General features: G+C 36.2%; 2 protein-coding genes across 3 annotated transcripts in view; one reads left to right on the top strand and one right to left on the bottom strand.

Annotated features, from left to right (window-relative positions):
• LOC141405495 (DNA fragmentation factor subunit alpha-like) overlaps nt 1-27,872 on the bottom strand; it is a 121,226-nt gene that overhangs the window by 26,530 nt on the left and 66,824 nt on the right. For both annotated transcript variants that reach the window (XM_073989887.1, XM_073989889.1), the window contains exon 2: nt 19,466-19,681. In XM_073989887.1, the coding sequence (XP_073845988.1) occupies nt 19,466-19,681 (216 nt within the window). The remainder of the gene's footprint in view (nt 1-19,465; nt 19,682-27,872) is intronic.
• Nucleotides 142-13,996, top strand: LOC141405494 (uncharacterized). Its single transcript, XM_073989886.1, has 10 exons — nt 142-313; nt 7,440-7,756; nt 8,863-8,904; nt 8,968-9,848; nt 9,906-10,329; nt 10,394-11,193; nt 11,250-11,789; nt 11,852-13,326; nt 13,394-13,487; nt 13,565-13,996. Exons 2-10 carry the CDS (start codon nt 7,531-7,533, stop codon nt 13,709-13,711), a joined length of 4,629 nt encoding a protein of 1,542 aa, XP_073845987.1. The 5' UTR covers nt 142-313; nt 7,440-7,530; the 3' UTR covers nt 13,712-13,996.

The raw sequence follows: 27,872 nt of genomic DNA, 5'->3' as shown, positions 1-27,872 counted from the left end.
GTATTTAGAAATATGCTCTTCTCTATTTCTATTCTAGTTGCTGAATAAGAAAATATGTTGCTGAATATAAATTGTCTTCTAATGATCATTACTTTTTCCATGAAGCCATGCTTGAAAACTATAAATTCTGATTCCGTCTTCATTCTGATACAGTTTATTTGAATATTTAAAACGATCAACATCTCGAAAAAGTAGTGGAAAACGGGTCCGGTGGTAAAAAGAAAGGAAGCGAAAAAAGTGTTTTTTAACATAAAGTGACTGTGATTTAAGTGCTGTGTGAGAAATTTGACAAAAAAAAAAATAAGGATCAAATGTAAGAATTGAAATGAAAACGGATTGAAAAAAAAAACAATTTCATGAAAAATATAAATTATAAGTTTTTCAAAAGAAGACTTTATTACAATTATTGGAAATTAAAAAACTAAAAAAAATTAAAATTAAAAAATGCAACAAAAAAAAAATAAAAAAAAAATAAAAACTGGCAATAAATGAATTTTTATATAAAACTAAAAAATATGTATTAAAACGAATAAAAACTGTATTCTTAAAACAGAAATAAAGTATTTTTAGATAATATGGACAAATAAAAAATATTTAAAATATTGCGGACCTTAATAAAATTAAGCAAAAAAAAAATAAATTTTAAGAAATTTAAGAAAAATACGAAATTTTTCAAAAAAAAAGTGGAGAGCATATTCCTTGAAGTTTCTATTTTCAAAATCTCGCTTAGAATATTGAATTTTTATTGAAAATATTCAAAAATATACGGGATTTCTGCATCTACTGCAAATCGGAATTTAAGATTTAATCAGAATTGGGTTTGTATTTTATAAAACGTGATACAATAAGGGTTTATATCTGAAAAACTATATTCGGCAAAGCTGAATAAGTGTTTTCCTATAGAAAACTTTTTTCAGCTAAACTGAGTACAGGTTTTCGTAAAGAAAGCTCTATTCACGTAAGCTGAATAAGTGTTTCCCTTTCGAAAACTCTGTTCAGCAAAGCTGAATACAAGTTTTCCTATAGAAAACTCTATTCAGCTAGTTTTCCTATAGAAAACTCTATTCAGCTACAAATTTCCTATAGAAAACTCTATTCAGCTAAGCTGAATACAAGTTTTCCCATAGAAAACTCTATTCATCCAAGCTGAATACAAGTTTTCCCATAGAAAACTCTATTCAGCCAGGCTGAATACAAGTTTTCCTATAGAAAACTCTATTCAGCTAAGCTGAATGCAAGTTTTCCTATAGAGAACTCTATTCAGCTAAGCCGAATACAAGTTTTCCTATGGAAAACTCTATTCAGCCAGGCTGAATACAAGTTTTCCCATAGAAAACTCTATTCAGCCAGGCTGAATACAAGCTTTCCCATAGAAAACTCTATTCATCCAAGCTGAATACAAGTTTTCCCATAGAAAACTCTATTCAGCCAGGCTGAATACAAGTTTTCCTATAGAAAACTCTATTCAGCTAAGCTGAATGCAAGTTTTCCTATAGAAAACTCTATTCAGCTAAGCTGAATGCAAGATTTCCTATAGAAAACTCTATTCAGCTAAGCTGAATGCAAGTTTTCCTATAGAAAACTCTATTCAGCCAGGCTGAATACTAGTTTTCCCATAGAAAACTCTATTCAGCCAGGCTGAATACAAGTTTTCCCATAGAAAACTCTATTCAGCTAAGCTGAATACAAGTTTTTCCATAGAAAACTCTATTCAGCCAGGCTGAATACTAGTTTTCCCATAGAAAACTCTATTCAGCCAGGCTGAATACTAGTTTTCCCATAGAAAACTCTATTCAGCCAGGCTGAATACTAGTTTTCCCATAGAAAACTCTATTCAGCCAGGCATATGATCTCTCCAGGGGTTCAGAAGTTATAACCAAAATACCTCTTTTTGGACCCGGGTTTTTCCATAAAACCCTCAAAAAGTCGAAAAAGGGCCCATTATGGGTGCTCAATTAATTCACGTAATTTTATAGCTCATACTTCAACCATTCCAAAATGGTGCCATTTGTTATAATACCTTCACTGGGTCCAGAGATATTGACCTTAGAATGAGAGAATACAAGTTTTCCTATAGAAAACTCTATTCAGCTAAGCTGAATACAAGTTTTCCTATAGAAAACTCTATTCAGCTAAACTGAATACAAGTTTTCCTATAGAAAACTCTATTCAGCTAAGCTGAATACAAGTTTTCCTATAGAAAACTCTATTCAGCTAAGCTGAATACAAGTTTTCCTATAGAAAACTCTATTCAGCTAAGCTGAATACAAGTTTTCCTATAGAAAACTCTATTCAGCTAAGCTGAATACAAGTTTTCCTATAGAAAACTCTATTCAGCTAAGCTGAATACAAGTTTTCCTATAGAAAACTCTATTCAGCTAAGCCGAATACAAGTTTTCCTTTAGAAAACTCTAGTGAGGTAAGCTGAATACAAGTTTTCCTATAGAAAACTCTATTTAGCTAAGCTGAATACAAGTTTTCCTCTAGAAAACTCTATTCAGCCAGGCTGAATACTAGTTTTCCCATAGAAAACTCTATTCAGCCAGGCTGAATACTAGTTTTCCCATAGAAAACTCTATTCAGCCAGGCTGAATACAAGTTTTCCCATAGAAAACTCTATTCAGCTAAGCTGAATACAAGTTTTTCCATAGAAAACTCTATTCAGCCAGGCTGAATACTAGTTTTCCCATAGAAAACTCTATTCAGCCAGGCTGAATACTAGTTTTCCCATAGAAAACTCTATTCAGACAGGCTGAATACTAGTTTTCCCATAGAAAACTCTATTCAGCCAGGCTGAATACTAGTTTTCCCATAGAAAACTCTATTCAGCCAGGCTGAGTACTAGTTTTCCCATAGAAAACTCTATTCAGCCAAGCTGAATACAAGTTTTCCCATAGAAAACTCTATTCAGCCAAGCTGAATACAAGTTTTCCCATAGAAAACTCTATTCAGCCAAGCTGAATACAAGTTTTCCCATAGAAAACTCTATTCAGCCAAGCTGAATACAAGTTTCCCATAGAAAACTCTATTCAGCCAGGCTGAATACAAGTTTTCCTATAGGAAACTCTATTCAGCTAAGCTGAATACAAGTTTCCCTATAGAAAACTCTATTCAGCTAAGCTGAATACATGTTTTCCTATAGAAAACTCTATTCCTATAGAAAACGCTATTCAGCTAAGGGAACAAATCTAGTTTAGTAAAAACTCTCCGATTTTTTTGAAATTTTTTCCAGAGGTAGGTATTTTTACGCTGATTACGGGAATATAAAATTTTCTCGGGGGACGGACCCGGTTACCCGGTTATTCGACCCGAAAGTCCGGGTACCCGGTACCCGATAGACCCGGTTCTACTGAACCGATTCTTACAAAATAGAAAACTCTATTCAGCTAAGCTGAATGCAAGTTTTCCTATAGAGAACTCTATTCAGCTAAGCCGAATACAAGTTTTCCTATGGAAAACTCTATTCAGCCAGGCTGAATACAAGTTTTCCCATAGAAAACTCTATTCAGCCAGGCTGAATACAAGCTTTCCCATAGAAAACTCTATTCATCCAAGCTGAATACAAGTTTTCCCATAGAAAACTCTATTCAGCCAGGCTGAATACAAGTTTTCCTATAGAAAACTCTATTCAGCTAAGCTGAATGCAAGTTTTCCTATAGAAAACTCTATTCAGCTAAGCTGAATGCAAGATTTCCTATAGAAAACTCTATTCAGCTAAGCTGAATGCAAGTTTTCCTATAGAAAACTCTATTCAGCCAGGCTGAATACTAGTTTTCCCATAGAAAACTCTATTCAGCCAGGCTGAATACAAGTTTTCCCATAGAAAACTCTATTCAGCTAAGCTGAATACAAGTTTTTCCATAGAAAACTCTATTCAGCCAGGCTGAATACTAGTTTTCCCATAGAAAACTCTATTCAGCCAGGCTGAATACTAGTTTTCCCATAGAAAACTCTATTCAGCCAGGCATATGATCTCTCCAGGGGTTCAGAAGTTATAACCAAAATACCTCTTTTTGGACCCGGGTTTTTCCATAAAACCCTCAAAAAGTCGAAAAAGGGCCCATTATGGGTGCTCAATTAATTCACGTAATTTTATAGCTCATACTTCAACCATTCCAAAATGGTGCCATTTGTTATAATACCTTCACTGGGTCCAGAGATATTGACCTTAGAATGAGAGAATACAAGTTTTCCTATAGAAAACTCTATTCAGCTAAGCTGAATACAAGTTTTCCTATAGAAAACTCTATTCAGCTAAACTGAATACAAGTTTTCCTATAGAAAACTCTATTCAGCTAAGCTGAATACAAGTTTTCCTATAGAAAACTCTATTCAGCTAAGCTGAATACAAGTTTTCCTATAGAAAACTCTATTCAGCTAAGCTGAATACAAGTTTTCCTATAGAAAACTCTATTCAGCTAAGCTGAATACAAGTTTTCCTATAGAAAACTCTATTCAGCTAAGCCGAATACAAGTTTTCCTTTAGAAAACTCTAGTGAGGTAAGCTGAATACAAGTTTTCCTATAGAAAACTCTATTTAGCTAAGCTGAATACAAGTTTTCCTCTAGAAAACTCTATTCAGCCAGGCTGAATACTAGTTTTCCCATAGAAAACTCTATTCAGCCAGGCTGAATACTAGTTTTCCCATAGAAAACTCTATTCAGCCAGGCTGAATACAAGTTTTCCCATAGAAAACTCTATTCAGCTAAGCTGAATACAAGTTTTTCCATAGAAAACTCTATTCAGCCAGGCTGAATACTAGTTTTCCCATAGAAAACTCTATTCAGCCAGGCTGAATACTAGTTTTCCCATAGAAAACTCTATTCAGACAGGCTGAATACTAGTTTTCCCATAGAAAACTCTATTCAGCCAGGCTGAATACTAGTTTTCCCATAGAAAACTCTATTCAGCCAGGCTGAGTACTAGTTTTCCCATAGAAAACTCTATTCAGCCAAGCTGAATACAAGTTTTCCCATAGAAAACTCTATTCAGCCAAGCTGAATACAAGTTTTCCCATAGAAAACTCTATTCAGCCAAGCTGAATACAAGTTTTCCCATAGAAAACTCTATTCAGCCAAGCTGAATACAAGTTTCCCATAGAAAACTCTATTCAGCCAGGCTGAATACAAGTTTTCCTATAGGAAACTCTATTCAGCTAAGCTGAATACAAGTTTCCCTATAGAAAACTCTATTCAGCTAAGCTGAATACATGTTTTCCTATAGAAAACTCTATTCCTATAGAAAACGCTATTCAGCTAAGGGAACAAATCTAGTTTAGTAAAAACTCTCCGATTTTTTTGAAATTTTTTCCAGAGGTAGGTATTTTTACGCTGATTACGGGAATATAAAATTTTCTCGGGGGACGGACCCGGTTACCCGGTTATTCGACCCGAAAGTCCGGGTACCCGGTACCCGATAGACCCGGTTCTACTGAACCGATTCTTACAAAATGGGCATCGTTGGAAAGCTTATGAAACTACCTATCCAACAAGTGGTCATATGATGGGGTTCTCTCCAGGGGTTCAGAAGTTATAACCAAAATACCTCTTTTTGGACCCGGGTTTTTCCATAAAACCCTCAAAAAGTCGAAAAAGGGCCCATTATGGGTGCTCAATTAATTCACGTAATTTTATAGCTCATACTTCAACCATTCCAAAATGGTGCCATTTGTTATAATACCTTCACTGGGTCCAGAGATATTGACCTTAGAACCATCGTACCCACTTTTTTTAAGTAAATTTTTTTCTAAGTAGCCGGCCTTCGGCCGGGGATTTAAGACTTTCTCCTATGGACAGGTTCAAATCTAGGGAATGGGAACAACATTTTCTTTTAAATTATAAATTTTCTCTAAGTAGCCGGCCTTCGGCCGGGGATTTAAGACTTTCTCCTATGGACAGGTTCAAATCTAGGGAATGGGAACAACATTTTCTTTTAAATTATAAATTTTCTCTAAGTAGCCGGCCTTCGGCCGGGGATTTAAGACTTTCTCCTATGGACAGGTTCAAATCTAGGGAATGGGAACAACATTTTCTTTTAAAGTATAAATTTTCTCTAAGTAGCCGGCCTTCGGCCGGGGATTTAAGACTTTCTCCTATGGACAGGTTCAAATCTAGGGAATGGGAACAACATTTTCTTCTAAATTTTAAATTTTTCTCTCATTCTAAGGTCAATATCTCTGGACCCAGTGAAGGTATTATAACAAATGGCACCATTTTGGAATGGTTGAAGTATGAGCTATAAAATTACGTGAATTAATTGAGCACCCATAATGGGCTCTTTTTCGACTTTTTGAGGGTTTTATGGAAAAACCCGGGTCCAAAAAGAGGTATTTTGGTTATAACTTCTGAACCCCTGGCGATAACCCCATCATATGACCACTTGTTGGATAGGTATTTTCATAAGCTTTCCAACGATACACATTGTAAGAATCGGTTCAGTAGAACCGGGTCTATCGGGTACCGGGTACCGGGTACCCGGACTTTCGGGTCGAATAACCGGGTAACCGGGTCCGTCCCCCAAGAAAGTTTTACATTCCCGTAATCAGCGTAAAAATATCTACCTATGGAAAAAATTTCGAAAAAATCGGAGAGTTTTTACTAAACTAGATTTAAGCCCAGCTAAGCTTTTCCTATAGAAAACTCTATTCAGCTTGGCTGAATATAATTGTTCCTATAGAAAACTCTATTCAGCTAAGCTGCATACAAGTTTTCCTGTAGAAAACTCTATTCAGCTAAGCTGAATACAAGTTTTCCTGTAGAAAACTCTATTCAGCTAAGCTGAATACAAGTTTTCCTATAGAAAACTCTATTCAGCTTAGTTGAATAAGTATTTTCCTATAGAGAACTCCATTCAGCTTACTGTTTTCTATAGGAAAACTTCTATTGGGCCAGTTTGAATAGTGTTTTCGTATACAAAACTCTATTCAGCTATGCTGAATAAGTGTTTCCCTATAAGAAACTTTATTCAGCCAAGCTGAATAAATGTTCTCCTATAAAAAACTCTATACAGCTAAATGAGCATCACATGCATTGATTGCTTCACATTGATGTCTTCATCAAATTTTTTGTTGTGTCAGTGTCAACAGGAAATAGAAAAATGTCAAATTTTAGTGACAATTTCAATTGCTGCTCAGTCCGCTAGTCTTAAGCGAGTGATAAGAGACTACACTCCTTTGGTAGCGATCAAATGGGACTTATCAACAAATTTCGGTGAACTTTTAACATTGAATAGAAAGAATTGAAACAAGAAGAAACAAATGAATGGAACATGATTAGCGTTCCCTTCAAACAATAAAAAACCAACAACAAACACTTCCAAACTTATTATTAAAATGCATTAAAATCGGTTTTGTTTTTGTTTTATGTGCTTCTTTACTCCAATTTCCTGATTTCAAAATTTTAATTGGGTTATTCTTGTGTCTGTTCTATTTTTCTTCTTAGATTATCACCAATACTTAAATCCATTCAGTTGTGATTCCAATGTGGAACGAAAAGTAGAGGGAGCGGACGACCGACCACAACCACCACAACAATGCATTTAAAACTATTTTGGCTGGTTATCACCGCCTGTGTTCTAATAGAAGCCGTAACTGCCAACGAAACTGCCGATGGAAAAGATTCCAAAACAAAACTCAAAAAGACAAAAAAGGCCCGCCTAAGAAAAAAGATTGTAGAACGTCCCCAAGCCGAGGAACCCAAACCCGATGATGCCAGTTTGGATGATTTAGATAATTATGATTACAATAATTATGATGATGGTAGGTAGTCTCAAGACCTGCAAGACCAAGACAATATTGAAATTGACCCATTTTCTCGGAACACAATTTTTGCACTTGTCCCAGCATCTAAGAATAGCTTCAACAATGCACATCAATTGATATTCATTCCGCACACAACATATTGAGTTAATAATCGTTTCCAACATGACGTCGATAGCGCCAATATTTTTTAATTGTTAAAAAGCGCCACAGTTTGCAAATTGTTGGCTGTCATCGCTGTCCTCCATATTGTCAATATGTTAAAGTAATATTTATGAATAAAAAGATGATTTATGTAGACAAAGAAGTTTCGGAATTGTATGCCAATTCAATGCAATTCACATAAGGTTATGCAAAATAGAAACAAAAAGCACAATTATTTGTAGGAAAGGCTGGCTGAATTGCAGATTTCCTATGGAAACCTTTATTCAGCCAGGCTGAATTGCAGATTTCCTATGGAAACCTTTATTCAGCCAGGCTGAATTGCAGATTTCCTATGGAAACCTTTATTCAGCCAGGCTGAATTGCAGATTTCCTATGGAAACCTTTATTCAGCCATGCTGAATTGCAGATTTCCTATGGAAACCTTTATTCAGCCATGCTGAATTGCAGATTTCCTATGGAAACCTTTACTCAGCCAGGCTGAATTGCAGATTTCCTATTGAAACCTTTATTCAGCCAGGCTGAATTGGAGATTTCCTATGGAAACCTTTATTCAGCCAGGCTGAATTGCAGATTTCCCAGGGAAACCTTTATTCAGCCAGGCTGAATTGCAGATTTCCCATGGAAACCTTTATTCAGCCAGGCTATATTGCAGATTTCCTAAAGAAAAGCTCATTCATTCATATTCACACCACTGTCATTCGAAGCATTTACCTCATTTTGTCCAGACACATGTGTTCGGCAAAGTTAATTGCAAACCCATACAATGTCTTCCTAAATGAATAGATGCAATTTAGTTAAGATTCGTGCACTGCAATGGTGTCACTTTTATTGCCCAGCTTTTCTACTGACACACATAAATGCATGATTAATGGCTCTCACATGGCATAGCTCAGCGAAACAAGGTCTGAATCAAAATATTTTCTGTTCTATTTTATTTTCAGATTTAGGTTCTGATGTTGATACCTTTGAGGCACAGGGTGTGGGTAAGTTGATATGCTTCGCTTTACACAACATTGCATTGTAATAAATTTCTCCTTCCCTTACAGAAGTAGCACCCTCTACCCCCACCCCCCGCATGGCATCCAGTGTCATCAATGCCTTCTCCTGTTTCTATGAGGGTAACTGGTATCGCGATAATGACGAATTTACCACCGAACAAAACAATTGTGTCCACAATTGTATCTGTAGAGAGGGAAAGGTGGACTGTACCCCGTCAGATGATTGTAAGTCAGGACTAGGCCCAGCCATAGATCTTCAACCCTTGGATGAAATACCCACAACGACTCCAAAGCCTGTCACTCCACAAACAACTCCAGCTTATAATCCCTACGAAGCAGCTTTGGGACCCAGAGGTGAACCAGGTTATCCTGGTGCCCAAGGTCCTGCCGGAGAGTCAGGTTATCCTGGTGCACCTGGTACTCCTGGTGTACCCGGCAATCCCGGACCTCCTGGTCCCATGCCGGATATGAGCTATTATCATCAACAATTGGCTGCTGAGTACGCCAACTCGGAGAAGGGTCCTAATACAGCTGCCGCATTCTATGCCCCCATACCTATACCGACAAATGGTCAACCAGGACCTCGTGGTCCTCCCGGCAATGTGGGACCCCAGGGGCCTCAAGGTTTCCAAGGTACTCGCGGTGAGCCAGGAGAACCTGGTGTCCAAGGTCCACCAGGTCCAATGGGTCCCAGAGGTTTGCCTGGTCCTCCTGGAAAGGATGGCATGCCCGGTGAAGATGGTGAACCAGGACCCCAAGGTCTAGCAGGAACTCCAGGCCCTCGTGGTCTGCCCGGTCTTCCTGGGCAACCTGGTTTAAAGGGTCATCGTGGTTTACCCGGTTTGGATGGTGCTAAAGGTGAAATGGGTGCTCCCGGTGAGAAAGGTTCTGCTGGTGTAATGGGTCCCGTGGGACCTCCTGGCTCAACAGTAAGTTAGAAAGTCATTATTTCCTTACCAACAATTCATTAAATCTTCCTTTTCCAGGGTCCTGCTGGTCCCCGAGGAGAACGTGGTCGTGAAGGTCCCCCTGGCCAACCCGGTGCCAGAGGTTTGGATGGCAATCCCGGTACTCCAGGCCAACCTGGTTCAATAGGCAAACCCGGCCCCCCAGGCTTCCCCGGTATTCCTGGTGCCAAAGGTGATATGGGTCACATGGGTCCCAAAGGTGATCAAGGCTTGCAGGGTCCACGTGGTGAGGCTGGTCGTCCCGGAGCCACTGGAGAAAATGGTCTTCCCGGCCCTCCCGGTAAGGATGGTATGCCTGGCGATAAAGGTTCCATGGGTTCTCCTGGTATTGCTGGTCCCCAAGGTTTCCCAGGTCCCAGAGGTCCTGATGGAATGCCTGGCAGTCCCGGTGAACCGGGTGTTAAAGGTGCTCCAGGCCAACCCGGCGAAAGAGGTTTTAAAGGTATGTCCAACAACTCAGATTACTCCCAGGATTCCTTTATAATCCCCAAATTTCCCCTATCCAGGTGACCAAGGTATTAAAGGTGAAGCCGGTCAACCAGGTCCTCGTGGCCTACCTGGTACAGTTGGCCCCGAAGGCAAACGTGGTAAACGTGGCATGCGTGGACCCACAGGTCCCGCTGGTCCCACTGGTGAACGTGGTTCTCCCGGTCTTCCTGGCCTACCTGGACCCGATGGTCCCATGGGCCCCAAGGGAGCACCCGGTGAGAGAGGCATCCAAGGTCCTCCTGGTGAAAAGGGTAGCAACGGTGATATTGGTCCAACAGGTTTGCCTGGTCTTCAAGGTTTAAGAGGTCTCCCCGGTCGTGTTGGTCCCGATGGCAGAGATGGTCCACCAGGTGAACGTGGTCCTCCAGGTGCTGATGGTAAACCAGGTGAACAAGGCCCTCAGGGTCTTCAAGGTCTACCCGGTCCAATGGGTATTCCAGGCGATAAAGGTATTCCCGGAGAACCTGGCAAAGCAGGAGAACCTGGTGTTGCTGGTCCCCCCGGACCCCGTGGTGATAATGGCAAAGATGGTTTACCCGGGGCCCAAGGACCACCTGGTCCCCCTGGTCAAGATGGCGCAAGAGGAGAAGCTGGTCCCACGGGTCCTAGAGGTTTCCAAGGCTTGCCAGGAGCCCCTGGTAGTCCAGGCAGCCCTGGTAAGGATGGTGCTCATGGCCCACCAGGTCCCCAAGGTCCAACTGGCCCAGCTGGTTTGAGAGGTGAGAGAGGTTATCCTGGAGAAAGAGGTCCCATTGGTCAGCCAGGCACTCCTGGTGAAAGAGGTGAACCTGGAAATCCAGGTCATGATGGACCACCGGTAAGTTGGGGTATTGAAAAAATTTTTGGAAATTTGAGGAATTATTTTGTTTTTAGGGACTTCCTGGAAAACCCGGCGAAAAAGGTCACATGGGTCCTCCCGGCATGATGGGTATTCCCGGCCACAAAGGCTTACCAGGTCCTGCAGGTGTTAAAGGTGAACGTGGTAGCATGGGTCCCATGGGTCCAGAAGGTGCCCCCGGCCGTCCCGGTGACAGAGGTCCCCAAGGCAATGTTGGTCCCCCAGGCGCCCCTGGAGAACCCGGAGAACGTGGCAGCCCTGGCAATCCCGGTACACCTGGTGAACAAGGTGCAAATGGTTCTCCCGGTGAACGAGGTCCCATAGGTCCTGCTGGTCCACCAGGTTTCCCTGGTGCTCCCGGTATTGTGGGTCTCCCTGGTGCTAAAGGTGATCGCGGTTTAATGGGTGTTAAGGGTTCTCAAGGTGATGTTGGTCCCCAAGGCCAGCCTGGTGAGCAGGGTCTACCCGGTCCAATTGGTTTGACAGGTCCTAAGGGTGGTAGAGGTGAACCCGGTTTGAGAGGTGAGCCTGGTATGAGTGGTTTGCCTGGAAGACCAGGAGATGCTGGAGCCCCGGTAAGTGTGTTTAGAGGACCACGAAAACCGGTGATTTAATGAGAGTTTTTGTTATTTTCTAGGGACAACCTGGCAGCCCTGGTCAACCTGGTATTGCTGGTCCCCAAGGTCCCAAAGGTAACCCTGGTGAACATGGTCGCCCAGGTCAACCTGGTCAACCTGGCTTACAAGGTCCCCCCGGCCCAGAAGGTCAGAAGGGAGAAACTGGCAATGATGGTCCACCTGGAGCCCCTGGCAGTCAAGGACCCCAAGGTCCTGTTGGTGATCGTGGTATGCCCGGCCTACCTGGACCTCCAGGTGCTCAAGGTTTACGTGGCTTGAGAGGTCCAGCTGGAGAAACTGGCCAACCAGGCAAGCCAGGCAAAGATGGTCCACCTGGTCCCCAAGGTTTGTTGGGTCCACAAGGTAATCCCGGTCCCCAAGGCGAACAAGGTCCCGTTGGTCCTGCTGGCAAACCTGGTGCTCCTGGTATTCAAGGTCGACCTGGTGACAAGGGACCACCAGGCCAACAGGGTAATCAAGGCGCCCCCGGCAATCCAGGTCAACCCGGTCCACCAGGTCCCACTGGCCCTGCAGGTCCACATGGCGAACGCGGTCCTAAAGGTGAAACAGGTCTACCAGGTGTTGTGGGTCCCATGGGTCCAAGAGGCAAGGCTGGACCTCCTGGTAATGAAGGTCCTAAAGGTGAAACCGGCGAACCCGGTCCAAAGGGTATTAAAGGTCACAGAGGTCTGATTGGTTTGCAAGGTTTGCCTGGTGCTCCTGGTTTGAAGGGTGACACAGGCTTACCAGGTTTGCAAGGAGCTCCAGGTAAACCTGGTGAGATGGGCATGAGAGGTCCCCAAGGCAGAGATGGCAATCCAGGCCCTCCAGGTGCACCAGGACCAGCAGGTCCCAGGGGTTATAGCGGTCATGATGGCAAACCAGGTCCCGTGGGTCCAGCTGGTCCCCCAGGTCCTCCTGGACCTCCTGGAGAAACTTTGGGTTATGATGTGGCAGCTTTGACGGCCCTGCTCAGCCAGGGACAAACCAAGGGTGTGGATGTTATGGGTGATCAACCCATGATTGATAAGCTGACCGAGGGACTGTCCGATGAGGAGAAACAGGCTTTGGTCATGAAGGCCTTTGATCATGTTAAAGCTTCGTTTGAACGCTTTAAGCGGCCCAATGGCCAACAAACAGCTCCTGCCAAGACCTGTCGCGATCTCTTTGCTGCCTATCCTGACTTTAACTCAGGAGAATATTGGATTGATCCTAATGAGGGTGATATACAAGATGCTATCTTGGTCCACTGTGAAAAGGAGAGACGGGCAACATGCATATTGCCACAACCCAAGGAATCGAACACCCTCAGCTATGTGGGCAGTGAGAAGGAGGTTTGGTTGGGTGAAATGGCTGATGGCATGGATATCAACTACAAGACCGACTCCAATCAAATGGGTTTCTTGCAATTGCTATCCAGTCGGGCTAGCCAGAAGATAACATTCCATTGTAGAAACACAGTGGCCTATTTGCATGATGATGCATCGTCGGCCAGGTAAGACAGAGGAGGAGATTTTAGATATTTTTTTGAAATTTGAAATATGTCTGGTTTCTGTTTCTAGGGATGGCTTGAAGCTGTTGTCGTGGAATGATGCTGAATTGACACCAAAGGGTCCCCAACGATTGCGCTATGAGGCAGAACTCGACGAGTGTAGGGTGAGTATTGGAGGCCTCTCCAGAAGTGGGAGAACTTAATTGAATATTTGCTTTATATATTGCGTTTGGTTTTTCAGAAACGTTCCAATACCTGGGCCAAGACCGTAATTACCTACACCACCCAAAAGACCCAGAGACTGCCAATTGTCGACATTGCCATTCGAGATGTGGGTGAAGCGAATCAACAATTCCGCGTGCATCTAGGACCAGCTTGTTTCTATTAGAGGCTTTGTAATATTAGAAAACTCGTATTTAGTTTAGATTTTAAGACGAAAAGGAAGAAGAAGAAAAACACACACACGCCTAGAAGGACTCTCTCTCAGCGAACGAATTTACTTAAGTTATGAACATTTCAAATAAACCCCATGCCACTGGTATACAGAGGTGAAAGAACGGAACTCTCACTGCTTACCATAGACCTTAAGAAAAGCAAAAAAATACTCAAAAACCAAAAACTAGAAAATAATGTAGATAAAGTTCCAAAATAAAGTTTTAAATTTTAAAGCAAATTCTAATTAAAATTTAATTACGAAAAGTCCTTTTTCAATATATTTTACCATAGTTGATAATTGCAATGTTAAAAGTCAAAGCAACTATCATCCTAGGGCGTCCCGAATGAATTTGTCATGAGCGATATATGTGGGGAAACATCACTTGAAATCAAAAAACCACCTAAAGCAAAAGTTTGGTGACAACTTTTCGTTTTGTTGTTGTTTGCTTAACCTCAAAAACGTAGAAGAAACACGGAGTCCTATCAGCCAACCCGACCGCCCCTTACACCACAAGCTACGACAACAATAATCCATTTCCACATGACACAATCGCCGCTATAAGATACGCTTTTTGTTCATTCTGCAGAATTTTGTTAACTTTTTACACAAACTTTGTGGGAAAATAAATAAATTTTCCCACCGAGAAAGAAAAACTTGGTTTAATAATTAAAAAATAATAATTTAAATTTAATGATATTTTAAATGATGAGCAGAGTAGTGTCCTGTCGCATATATGTGTAAAGGATGTGGAGGATAGAAATTGAATATACAACAAGGTCAATAGAGATGGAGAATGTGAAATGACCAGAATTTGTAATGGAGATTATATAAACTAAAGTGCATAGAACTGATGCGTTAAGATATCGCAAATATAATGTCTGCGATGTAGATAAATTCTTGAGAGTATTTAGATGACATAGAAAATCTTCCTATTATATTCAGATATCGAGAATAAACTCTAAACGTCGAATAGATAATGTAGATAAAACTTCCACGTTATTGCATAACGTAGATAAAACTTCCACGTTATTGCATAACGTAGATAAAACATCCACGTTATTTTGATAACATAGATAAATTATCCACGTTATCCATACTACATAGATCTACTATATATGTTATTGAGATAACGTAGGTAAAACAACAACGTCATGTACATAACGTACATAGATAAAATATCCAAGTTATTGAGATAACGAAAATAAAATATCCACGTCATTGAGATATCATAGATAAAATATCCAAGTTATTTACAAAACGTAGATAAATTACCCATGTTATCTATAGCACCTAGATTCATTATCTAGGATATCAATACAACCTAGATCCATTATCTAAGTTATTGAGATGAGGTAGACAAAATACCCACGTTATGTACGTACCGTAGCAATTATTTAGTTTCTTTAGATAACATAGATAAATTTCCACGTTATTTAAATAACGTAAATAAATTATCATCTTAAAATATACAACTTATATTCATAATCTAGGTTATTGTTATTTACATAAAGTTAATAGATTATCCACGTTATTTACATAACTTAGATAAATTATCCACGTTATCCGTACAACCTAGATTCAATATCTAGGTTATTGGGATAACACAGATAAAATTTCAACGTTACTTACATAACGTAGGTCAATTATCAAAGTAATCTATACAACCCAGATTCATTACCTATGTTATTTAGATAACGTAGATAAAATATACACGTTACTTTCATAACGTAGACGAATCATCTACGTTATTTACATAACGTTGATAGATTATCCACGTTATTTACATAATTTAGATAAATTATCCACGTTACCCATACAACCTAGATTCATTATCTAGGTTATTGAGATAACACAGATAAAATATCAACGTTATTTACATAACTCAGATAAATTATCCACGTTATCTATATAAATTATCAACGTAAAATATACAACCTAGATTCATTATCTTGGTTATATTGATAACGTAGATAAAATATACACGTTACTTTCATATCGCAGATGAATTATCCACGTTATTTACGTAACGTAGATAAATTATCCACGTTATTTTAAAAGCGCAGATAAACTATCCTCGTTATCTATATAATCTAAATTCATTATCTAGGTTTTTGAGATAACGTAGATAAATTATCAACGTTATTTACATAATGTAGATAAATTATCCACGTTATCTATGCAACCTAGAATCATTATGTAGGTTATGAGATAACGTAGATAAATTATCCACGTTATCCACATAACGCAAATAAAATATCAACGTTATTTACATAACGCAGATAAATTATCTATTCAACCTAGATTAATTATCTAGGTTTTTGAGATAACGTAGATAAATTATCCACGTTATCTAGACAACCTAGAATCAATATGTAGGTTATGAGATAACGTAGATTAATTATCGACGTTGTTTCCATAACGGAGATAAATTATCCACGTTGTTTACATAACTTAGATAAATTGTCCACGTTATCCATACAACCTAGATTCATTATCTAGGTCATTGAGATAACACAGATAAAATATCAACGTTTTTTACATAACGCAGATAAATTAAACACCTTATCCATTCAACCTAGATTCATTATCTAGGTTTTTGAGATAACGTAGATAAATTATCCACGTTATCTAGACAACCTAGAATCATTATGTAGGTTATGAGATAACGTAGATAAATTTTCCAAGTTATTTACATAGAGTAAATAAATTATACCGTTATTTACATAACTTAGATAAATTATCTACGTTATTTACATAACGGAGATAAATAATGCACGTTGTTTACATAACTTAGATAAATTATCAACCTTATCCATACAACCTAGATTCATTGTCTAGGTTATTGAGATAACGCAGATAAAATATCAACGTGATTTACATAACGCAGATAAATTATCCACGTTATCTATACAACCTAAAATCAATATCTAGGTAATTGAGCTAACGCAGATAAAATATTCGCGTTATTTACATAAGGTATATAAGTTATCAACGTTATCTATACAAGCTAGATTCATTATCTAGGTTGTTCAGATAATTTAGATAAAATATCCACGTTATTTACATAACGTAGATAAATTATCAAAGTTATCTATAAAACCTAGTATCATTATCTAGGTTTTTCAGATAACGTAGATAAATTATCCAGGTTATCCATGCAGCATAGATTCATTATGTAAGTTATTGATATAACGTAGATAAAATATCCACGTTATTTATATATCGTAAATAAAATATCCACGTTATTCACATAACGTAGATAAATTATCTACGTTATATACATAACGTAGATAAAATATCTACGTTATTTACATGACGTAGCTAAATTATCCACGTTATTGAGATTACGTAGATAAATTATCCACGTTATCTATGCAACCTAGAGTCGTTATGTAGGTTATGAGATAACGTAGATAAATTATCCACGTTATTTACGAAACGTAGATAAATTATCCACGTTATTTACATAACGTAGATAAATTATCTACGTTATCTATACAACCTAGATTCATTATAGAGGTTATTGAGATAACGCAGATAAAATATCCACGTTATATACATAACGTAGATAAAATATCCACGTTATTGAGATAACGTAGATAAAATATCCACGTTATTGAGATAACGTAGATAAAATATCCACGTTATTGAGATAACGTAGATAAAATATCCACGTTATTGAGATAACGTAGATAAAATATCCACGTTATTGAGATAACGTAGATAAAATATCCACGTTATTGAGATAACGTAGATAAAATATCCACGTTATTGAGATAACGTAGATAAAATATCCACGTTATTGAGATAACGTAGATAAAATATCCACGTTATTGAGATAACGTAGATTAAATATCCACGTTATTGAGATAACTTAGATAAAATATCCACGTTATTTAGATAACGTAGATAAAATATCCACTTTATAGGGATAACGTAGATAAAATATTCATGTTATGGAGATAACGTAGATAAAATATCCACGTTATTGAGATAACGTAGATAAAATATCCTCGTTTTTTACATAACGTAGATAAAATATCCACGATATTGAGATAACGTAGATAAAATATCCACGTTATTGAGATAACGTAGATAAAATATTCACGTTATTGAGATAACGTAGATAAAATATCCACGTTATTGAGATAACGTAGATAAAATATAAAATATAAAATATCCACGTTATTGAGATAACGTAGATAAAATATCTACGTTATTGAGATAACGTAGATAAAATATCCACGTTATTGAGATAACGTAGATAAAATATCCACGTTATTGAGATAACGTAGATAAAATATCCACGTTATTTACATAACTTAGATAAATTATCCACGTTATTTACATAACTTAGATAAATTATCCACGTTATCCATACAACATAGATTCATTATCTAGGTTATTAAGATAACGCAGATAAATTATCCACGTTATCTATGCAACCTAGAATCATTATGTAGGTTATGAGATAACGTAGATAAAATATCAACGTAAAATATACAACCTAGATTCATTATCTAGGTTATTTAGATAACCACGTTATATACATAACGTAAATAAAATATCTACGTTATTCACATGACGTAGGTAAAATATCAACGTTATTTACATAACGTAGATAAATTATACACGTTATTGAGATAACGTAGATAAAATATCCACGTTATTGAGATAACGTAGATAAAATATCCACGTTATTTACATAAGGTATATAAAATATCCACGTCATTGAGATAACGTAGATAAAATATCCACGTAATTAACATAAATTATCCACGTTATTGAGATAACGTAGATAAAATATCCACGTTAGTGAGATAACGTAGATAAAATATCCACGTTAGTGAGATAACGTAGATAAAATATCCACGTTATTTAGATAACGTAGATAAAATATCCACGTTATTGAGATAACGTAGATAAAATATCCACGTTATTGAGATAACGTAGATATAATATCCACGTTATTTACATAACGTAGATAAAATATCAACGTTATTGAGATAACGTAGATAAAATGTCCACGTTATTTACATAATATTTATAAAATATCCACGTTATTGAGATAACGTAGATAAAATATCCACGTTATTCAGATAACGTAGATAAAATATCCACGTTTTTTACATAAGGTATATAAAATATCCAAGTTATTGAGATAACATAGATAAAATATCCACGTTATTTACATAAAGTAGATAAAATATCCATTATTTACATAACGTTGATAAAATATCCACGTTATTTAAATATTGTAGACAAAATATCCGCGTTATTTACATAACGTAGATAAAATATCCACGTTCATTATCTAAGTTATTGAGATAACGTAGATACAAAATCCACCTTATTTACATGACGTAGAAAAAATCCTCGTTATTTACATAACGTGGATAAAAAATCCTCGTTACATACGTATTGTAGATAAAATATCCAGGTTATTTACATAACCTAGATAAAAACGCCACTTTATTTTCATAACGTAGATAAAAAATCCAAGTTATTTAGATAAGTGCCAAGAAAGCCAGAGCAACAGATCGACGGGGTTAGAAGTGTTCTCAGCTCAGGATATTCTATGTCGAGTCACCTAAATAAGTAAATAATTATGTCTATCGAATAATATTCTTTTATTAAAGCTCCCGTTTTAACAACTGGCCTTACTGTGACCACAAACATTTCTATACAAAACAATTCTCAACTTACATCAATCCAATGTTCTCCCGGAAATACCGCAATCAATTCTGTATTCGCTTCCAGTGTACGGAAATATTCTTCATCATCAATTTCCGTGCCATCCGAGTCCAAGTGAATGGTAACGCATTGATCGATTTTGTCAAATTTTTCCGCTACTTTAGCACGAATCTCTTCCAATGAGGCAGCGACAACAGCCTTTTTAATGTTGCGCGTTATATCCTTGACCTTGAAGAGAAAATGAGGAGGAAAAGAGCGAGAAAAAAATGAACATTATATTACAATTAGGCGTTAAATGGATGAAGGCAAGAAAAGCTAAATAAAAACAAATTTTGTTGTTGTTGAAACATTTCTAAGGGCAGGACAACAAGTTGAGAGCATGTAACCTGCACTTGGCCTTTTGTATGATGCTGTTGTTGCTGTTTTTTTTTTCTTTTCCTAAAAGGTCAACTAACTTTGTTGAGTAGTTTGAATATAAATCTTAAGTAGGTGCTTAAGTGTACTTGGCAGTTTTTTTTAATAAAAAATCATTTTGAGATTTATGAGAAGGAAGTGTAGAAAACAAAATCTGATTGCAGTATTGAATTTACTGTCTTAACAGGAAATATGGTGAAGAGGAAAGTAGATTACTCGACAAATTAAGGGAGATTTCTATTCAAATATTGCTGCCTTTGTCACCAAGGCGTGTGATTTATGTCACTATTTATACGCCACAATGACCTATTAATTTCAAGTTTATCTTATAGACCCTTCCAATGACTGCAGATGATTGGATTTAACCCCACACGACTTAAATTTCAATATATCACTCTACACAAAACATTATTTGTTATCAAATTACATTTAACGACATTTCTAATGAGATTTTGCCTTTGCTCACAAACACAAATATGGTTACCGCAAAGTGGCCATTATCTGCAGTCATTTCTGTTATGGTTTTCCTTAACAAATCAACCAAATACGATAATGGCACTGCAGACATATATGCCCACGCAAATGTTGTCGGTGAGAACTTTGTAGGAAACCAGGGTAGCCTTCTTACTTTTCGCCCCCTTTAGTGTGGCAAAGGTGTTGATCTTGGTGTTAATTAAGAATGAAATTATCGCCTGGTATTCATACTACAGTACACTGTTGGTGGTTGACTAACAACTCAATGACTTGCAAATAATTAATCAAAATGTCAACGATAACAAACAGTTTATAAGTTGAAATAAAACGAGCTATACTTGGCACTTCATGGTAAACTAACAGCAAAAACAACCTGCTAAGTTGTCACCATAAATGTTGGAACTTATACGTATCCCTACCCCCAACAGTATAATATGGCATCTCAATGACCACATGTATGTCCATTCGCTTCACACATACATGATCATTAGTAATAGTTAGTAACTTCTCATGCTGTTTATTAATGTCTTCATTATCATTAATCATTGAAAAAGGTCAAAAAAAACTTTATTATTCTCTCAACTTTGGGATAAAGTTCACTCTTCATATTTCACTTTAACTTTAATTAATTATTAAAACGTGAAACAATAAGTGAGTAACCGTGGTGAATGAAATGGAAGTTTGGAACAACAAGAGACTAATTCTCTTGGCATTGGAGCGTATAAGTAGTGGCAATAGTCATACGCCACAATGGTCATTGGAGGAAAAATAAATAGTATTAAATAGTTAAAGGCACTTAAAGGGTCATATTGCCTTGGATTTCTTGAAGAAGTATTTTTCCTGAAGCCATCAAAGGTGGATTCTTAAAGAAAAATTTTTCCTGAAGCCAACAAACGTGGATTACATAAAGGAACATTTTTCCTGAAGCTGACAAACGTGGATTTCTTGAAGAAGAATTTTTCCTGAAGCCAAAAACATGGATTCTTTAAAGAAGAATTTTTCTAGAAGCCAATAAACGTGGATATTTTAAAGAAGGATTTTCCCTGAAGCCAACCAACCTGGTTTTCTTAAAGAAGAATTTTTCCTGAAGACAACAAACGAGGATTTCTTAAAGATGAATTTTTCATGAAGACAACAAACGAGGATTTCTTAAAGAAGAATTTTTCCTGAAGCCAACAAACGAGGATTTTTTAAAGAAGAATTTTTCAAGAAGCCATCCAACGTGGATTTCTTAAAGAAGAATTTTTCAAGAAGCCATCCAACGTGGATTTCTTAAAGAAGAATTTTTCAAGAAGCCATCCAACGTGGATTTCTTAAAGAAGAATTTTTCAAGAAGCCATCCAACGTGGATTTCTTAAAGAAGAATTTTTCCTGAAGCCAACAAACGTGGATTTCTTAAAGAAGAATTTTTTCCTGAAGCCATCAAACGTGGATTTATTAAGGAAGAATTTTTCCTGAAGCCAACAAACGTGGATTTTTTAAAGAAGCATTTTTCCTGAAGCCAACAAACGTGGATTTCTTAAAGAAGAATTTTAAAAAAAGCCATTTAACGTGGATTTCTTAAAGAAGAATTTTTCAAGAAGCCAACCAACTTGGATTTCTTAAAGAAGAATTTTTCAAGAAGCCAACCAACTTGGATTTCTTAAAGAAGAATTTTAAAAAAAAGCCATTTAACGTGGATTTCTTAAAGAAGAATTTTTCAAGAAGCCAACCAACTTGGATTTCTTAAAGAAGAATTTTTCAAGAAGCCAACCAACTTGGATTTCTTAAAGAAGAATTTTCCTGAAGGCAACAAAAGGGGATTTCTTAAAGAAGAATTTTTCCTGAAGCCAATAAACGTGGATTCCTTAAAGAAGAAGATTTCAAGTAGCCATCCAACGTGCGTTTCTTATAGAAGAATTTTTCAAGAAGCCATCCATCGCGGATTTCTTAAAGAAGAATTTTTCAAGTAACCATCCAAAGTGGATTTCTTATAGAAGAATTTTTCAAGAAGCCATCCAACGTGGATTTCTTAAAGAAGAATTTTTCAAGAAGCCATCCTACGTGGATTTCTTAAAGAAGAATTTTTCAAGAATCCATCCAAATTGGATTTCTTAAAGAAGAATTTTTCAAGAAGCCATCCAACGTGGATTTTTTAAAGAAGAATTTTTCAAGCAGCCATCCAACGTGCATTTCTTAAAGAAGAATTTTTCAAGAAGCCATCCAACGTGCATTTCTTAAAGAAGAATTTTTCAAGAAGCCATCCAACGTCGATTTCTTAAAGAAGAATTTTTCAAGAAGCCATCGAAATTGGATTTCTTAAAGAAGAATTTTTCAAGAAGCCATCCAAAGTGGATTTCTTAAAGAAGAATTTTTCAAGAAGCCATCCAACGTGGATTTCTTAAAGAAGAATTTTTCAAGAAGCCATCCAACGTGGATTTCTTAAAGAAGAATTTTTCAAGAAGCCATCCAACGTGGATTTCTTAAAGAAGAATATTTCAAGAAGCCATCAAACGTGGATTTCTCAAAGAAATAATTTTCAAGAGGTCATCAAACGTGGATTTCTTAAAGAAATAATTTTCAAGAGGTCATCAAACGTGGATTTCTTAAAGAAATAATTTTCAAGAGGTCATCAAACGTGGATTTCTTAAAGAAATAATTTTCAAGAGGTCATCAAACGTGGATTTCTTAAAGAAATAATTTTCAAGAGGTCATCAAACGTGGATTTCTCAAAGAAAGAATTCTCAAAAGGCCATAAAACGTGGATTTCTTAAGGAAAGAATTTTCAAAAGGCCATCGAACGTGGATTTCTTAAAGAAAGAATTTTTCAAAGGCCATAAAACGTGGATTTCTTAAGGAAAGAATTTTCAAAAGGCCATCGAACGTGGATTTCTTAAAGAAAGAATTTTAAAAAGGCCATCAAACGTGGATTTCCTGAAGGAACAATTTTCAAAAGGCCATCAAACGTGGATTTCTTAAAGAAAAAATTTTCAAAAGGCCATCAAACGTGGATTTCTTAAAGAAATAATTTTCAAGACAAAATTAATCGTGGATTTTTTTAAGAAAGTATTTTCAAAAGGCCATCAAATGTGGATTTCTTAAAAAAAGAATTTTCAAAGGACTATCAAAAGTGCATTTATTAAAAAAAAAATTTTTCAAAAGGCCATCAAATGTGGATTTCTTAAAAAAAGAATTTTCAAAGGACTATCAAAAGTGGATTTATTAAAAACAAAAATTTTTCAAAATGCCATCAAACGTGGATTTCTTAAAGAAAGAATTTTCAAAAGGGCATCAAACTTGGATTTCTTAAAGAAAGAATTTTCAAAAGGCAATCAAACGTGGATTTCCTAATGAAATAATTTTCAAGATAGAATTTCAAACGTAGATTTCTTGAAGAAACAATTTACAAAAGGGCATCAAACTTGGATTTCTTAAAGAAAGAATTTTCAAACGGCCATCAAACCTAGATTTCTTAAAGAACAATTTTCTAGCCTACCTTCTAAAATGTTTAGACCGCCGTTTTTACTTCTTTCCTTCACTTCTCTCGTCATATTCTTCCACATTTAAATTCTTAATTTTCAATTTCCAAAAAAAAACAACCACAAAACTCTCTGCGGTAGCAATTTATAAAAATGTTTACCCCACAAAAGGGTGATAAATGTAAATTAAAAATTTCCTCTGTTCGACATGCCAATATACCAACCATCCAAGCAACCCGCCAACCGGCCAACAAAATAAACAACTCAACTTAACGCTACAACATTTTCCAAATGATTTCCGTTTGCCGGTGAACAATGACAACAATAATAATTATGTTGTTGATTGCTATTGTTGCTGGCAATACATTGTTCTTGTTGTTGTTCACTGATGGTGGATAATGGTGGTGTTGGCAATGACAATAGCCACAGCCACAGATGTTGATGATTTTGCCATTATTGTCATGGCCTGGTTGCTTATTTTTGGTTAACTATAATGATGACATTGTGTTGCAATAACAAACGATTTAATGTCCTTAGAGTCGGTGTAATAATGAAACGTGAGGCAGGCTGGCTGGCAGCTAAATAAAGGCATCACAAGGTAGTTGGTTGCTTGTGTGAGTGTATGTGTGTGGTCAGAGTGGGATTTCTTTAGTTAAAACACTTTTAATATTAGTGACAATTGCGATATCCACAAACACACACTCACACATCAGCACTTTTAAATAACCCCGCCCAGCAAGCATTTTCTATCGCCCATTACCCGAAGCAGTCACTCCCGGGCGATAGAAACACACATCCGCGATATCGCATTCTAATTGATGTAGGCACACCGTTCGGGAAGAAATGAACCACGCATTCGTTTCCTCATAAAAATATCGCCATCGTGACTCTCGACTCTGGACTAAAGCGATACTTCCAAAGACAACGCATGAGACACATTTATGAGGAAACGAGTGCGTGGTTCATTTCTTCCCGAACGGTGTGCCTACATCAATTAGAATGCGATATCGCGGATGTGTGTTTCTATCGCACGGGAGTGACTGCTTCGGGTAATGGGCGATAGAAAATGCTTGTTGGATATAGTACCTTTAGGCGACAAATAAGTACATTGTTTGAAAGATATTGCATATTTTACCATAAAATAGTGGCAATGACCAATAAATAAATAAATAAATAAAAAAATAAATAAATAATTAATTAATTAAATAAATAAATAAATAAATAAATAAATAAATAAATAAATAAATAAATAAATAAATAAATAAATAAATAAATAAATAAATAAATAAATAAATAAATAAATAAATAAATAAATAAATAAATAAATAAATAAATAAATAAATAAATAAATAAATAAATAAATAAATAAATAAATAAATAAATAAATAAATAAAACAAAAATTAAAATGTGTACATTTTAAAAGTCAAATTAAATTTTAGTAATTTTAGTATTCATAAACCACTATTATATTATCAATATTTCTGCAGACTTATTTGTTTTAATTTTCTCTGTCGAATTAGTGTAATAAGTACTATTGGCACTTTTGACTTTTTGGAATTTTTTCGATTTTTTGTTTTTTTTTCTAATATTCAAATTCACTCTATGATAAAGAAAATGAAATTAATTTTTTCTTATTTAAATATCACTCACATTATACACAATACATATTATTATTTGTCTGCTTATTATCAGTCACAATCATATAGTCACTGCACTTTTTTACTTTTCAATTTATTAATGTTTAAATATTAAATTATTAATTATATTTTTGAAATTTCACTTTCCCGTACCTTTCGCACTTGAAATATTAAACTGAATGATTTTTTTCTTGTTGTTGGTCTTTGCAATAGCTGTAAAACTCTCACAGTATCTCTCTCACGAGAAGAAATAGTAAAACAATGTAAATTGTTTGTGTAAACAATCAAATGCAGAATTTTCATCTTCTTCTGTGACACTAGGTAGTTCTTGCAGATCGATCTAATTTGAACAGTAATACATTTGTTATTGTAAAATGATAAAGTATCGCTCTTTTATAGAAAAGAAGTTCAGAATGCGATTACTTTTGGTAGAGGAAGTGAGTAACTCACTTCCAAATGCTAGCTGGGCGTTGACTGGCAAGTGTAGCAAATACAAGCAAATATACTTGCTGCCAGTTGAGAAAATAATTGCATAGTTTTAGGCGCCATCATGTGTACAGTGCAACAAAATGCAAATAAACCACATTAGTTTGCTTTTAATTGTGGATATCTTTGCTGGTGGGGAGCGGCAGGGAATGGAAATTTGTTACCGGGGCTTTATAATTTGACACACTTGTATTCTACATGGGCATACATTTAGTAGCCATGCTTATGTTGGGTCATTAAAGTATAATGTCTATAATGTATGCATATATTTAATAGTTTGTGGTTTTAGATATATTTTGCAAAGGAGACAATATTAATATTTGTATTTTACCTCACAAATGTGTCAGGAAATAAATTAACATTAAAATTGACAACATAGAATTTTTGGAAATATATGTATGTATGTATTTATTCAATTGTTATTTTAATGAGTTTAGAGATTTGAATACACCATTTAATTAATAGTTAATTGTTTATTAAAGCCTCGAAGCTCATTAGATTTTCTAAGTATAAATTTAATTAAGATTCATTGGCATATAACTATGCCTTTGAATTAATTAATTTGTCAAGCTCTAAAGAACATGGATGTGTATACGTATTGTCAGTAGTCATACGCTTCATTGTGCTCTGGGAGTTTTTGTATGTATTTTGGGTGCAGCAATAAAATAAAAACAATATTTAACGTGGATTTCTTAAAGAAGAACTTTCAAGAATAGGAATTTTTCAAGAAGTGGGTTTTTTAAGGAAGAATTTTTAAAGAGGCCATCAAACGTGGATTTCTTAAAGAAGAATTTTTCATAAGTGCATTCAACGAGGATTTCTTAAAGAAGAATTTTTCAAGAAGCCTTGAAACGTGGATTTCATAAAGAAAAAAATTTCAAGAAGCCATCCAACGTGGATTTCATAAAGAAAAAAAAATTCAAGAAGCCATCCAACGTGGATTTCTTAAAGAAGAATTTTTCATGAAGCCATCCAACGTGGATTTCTTAAAGAAGAATTTTTCAAGTAGCCATCCAACGTAGATTTCTTAAAGAAGAATTTTTCACGTAGCCATCCAACGTGGATTTCTTAAAGAAGAATTTTTCAAGAAGCCATCCAACGTGGATTTCTTAAAGAAGAATTTTTCAAGAAGCCATCCAACGTGGATTTCTTAAAGAAGAATTTTTCAAGTAGCCATCCAACGTGTATTTCTTAAAAAAAATTTTTTCAAGTAGCCATCCAACGTGGATTTCTTAAAGAAGATTTTTTCAAGTAGCCATCCAACGTGGATTTCTTAAAGAAGATATTTTCATAAATGCATTCAACGGGGATTTCTTAAAGAAGAATTTTTCGTAAATGCATTCAACGGGGATTTCTTAAAGAAGAATTTTTCGTAAATGCATTCAACGGGGATTTCTTAAAGAAGAATTTTTCGTAAATGCATTCAACGGGGATTTCTTAAAGAAGAATTTATGAAAAAGCCATCCAACGTGGATTTCTTAAAGAAGAATTTTTCAAGAAGCCATCCAACGTGGATTTCTTAAAGAAGAATTTTTCAAGTAACCATGCAACGTGGATTTCTTAAAGAAGAGTTTTTCATAAATGCATTCAACGGGGATTTCTTAAAGAAGAATATTTTGAAAAAGCTAACCAACGCGGATTTCTTAAAGAAGAATTTTTCAAGAAGCCATCCAACATGGATGTCTTAAAGAAGAATTTTTCAGGAATCCATCAAACGTGGATTTCTTAAAGAAGAATTTTTCAAGAAGCCATTTAACATAGATGTCTTAAAGAAGAATTTTTCAAGAAGCCATCCAACATAGATGTCTTAAAGAAGAATTTTTCAAGAAGCCATCCAACATAGATGTCTTAAAGAAGAATTTTTCAAACGTGGATTTTTTAAAGAAGAATTTTTCAAGAAGCCATCCAACGTGGATTTCTTAAAGAACAATTTTTCAAGAAGCCATAAA

The sequence above is a fragment of the Musca autumnalis genome, unplaced genomic scaffold (assembly GCF_047663935.1).
Source record: "Musca autumnalis isolate F117 unplaced genomic scaffold, ASM4766393v1 scaffold_5, whole genome shotgun sequence".
Classification (NCBI taxonomy): Eukaryota; Metazoa; Arthropoda; class Insecta; order Diptera; family Muscidae; genus Musca; species Musca autumnalis.
The sequence above is the reverse complement of the archived record's forward strand: the minus strand, read 5'-3'. Positions and strand labels throughout refer to the sequence as shown.

What these genes read in the sequence shown, in the direction of transcription:
- LOC141405494 (XM_073989886.1), top strand. Translation starts at nt 7,531, where the DNA reads ATGCATTTAAAACTATTTTGGCTGGTTATCACCGCCTGTGTTCTAATA. An exon ending in TGGGACCTCCTGGCTCAACA is followed by an intron (nt 9,849 to 9,905) that starts GTAAGTTAGAAA and finishes TTCCTTTTCCAG; the next exon opens with GGTCCTGCTGGTCCCCGAGG. An exon ending in CAGGTCATGATGGACCACCG is followed by an intron (nt 11,194 to 11,249) that starts GTAAGTTGGGGT and finishes TTTTGTTTTTAG; the next exon opens with GGACTTCCTGGAAAACCCGG.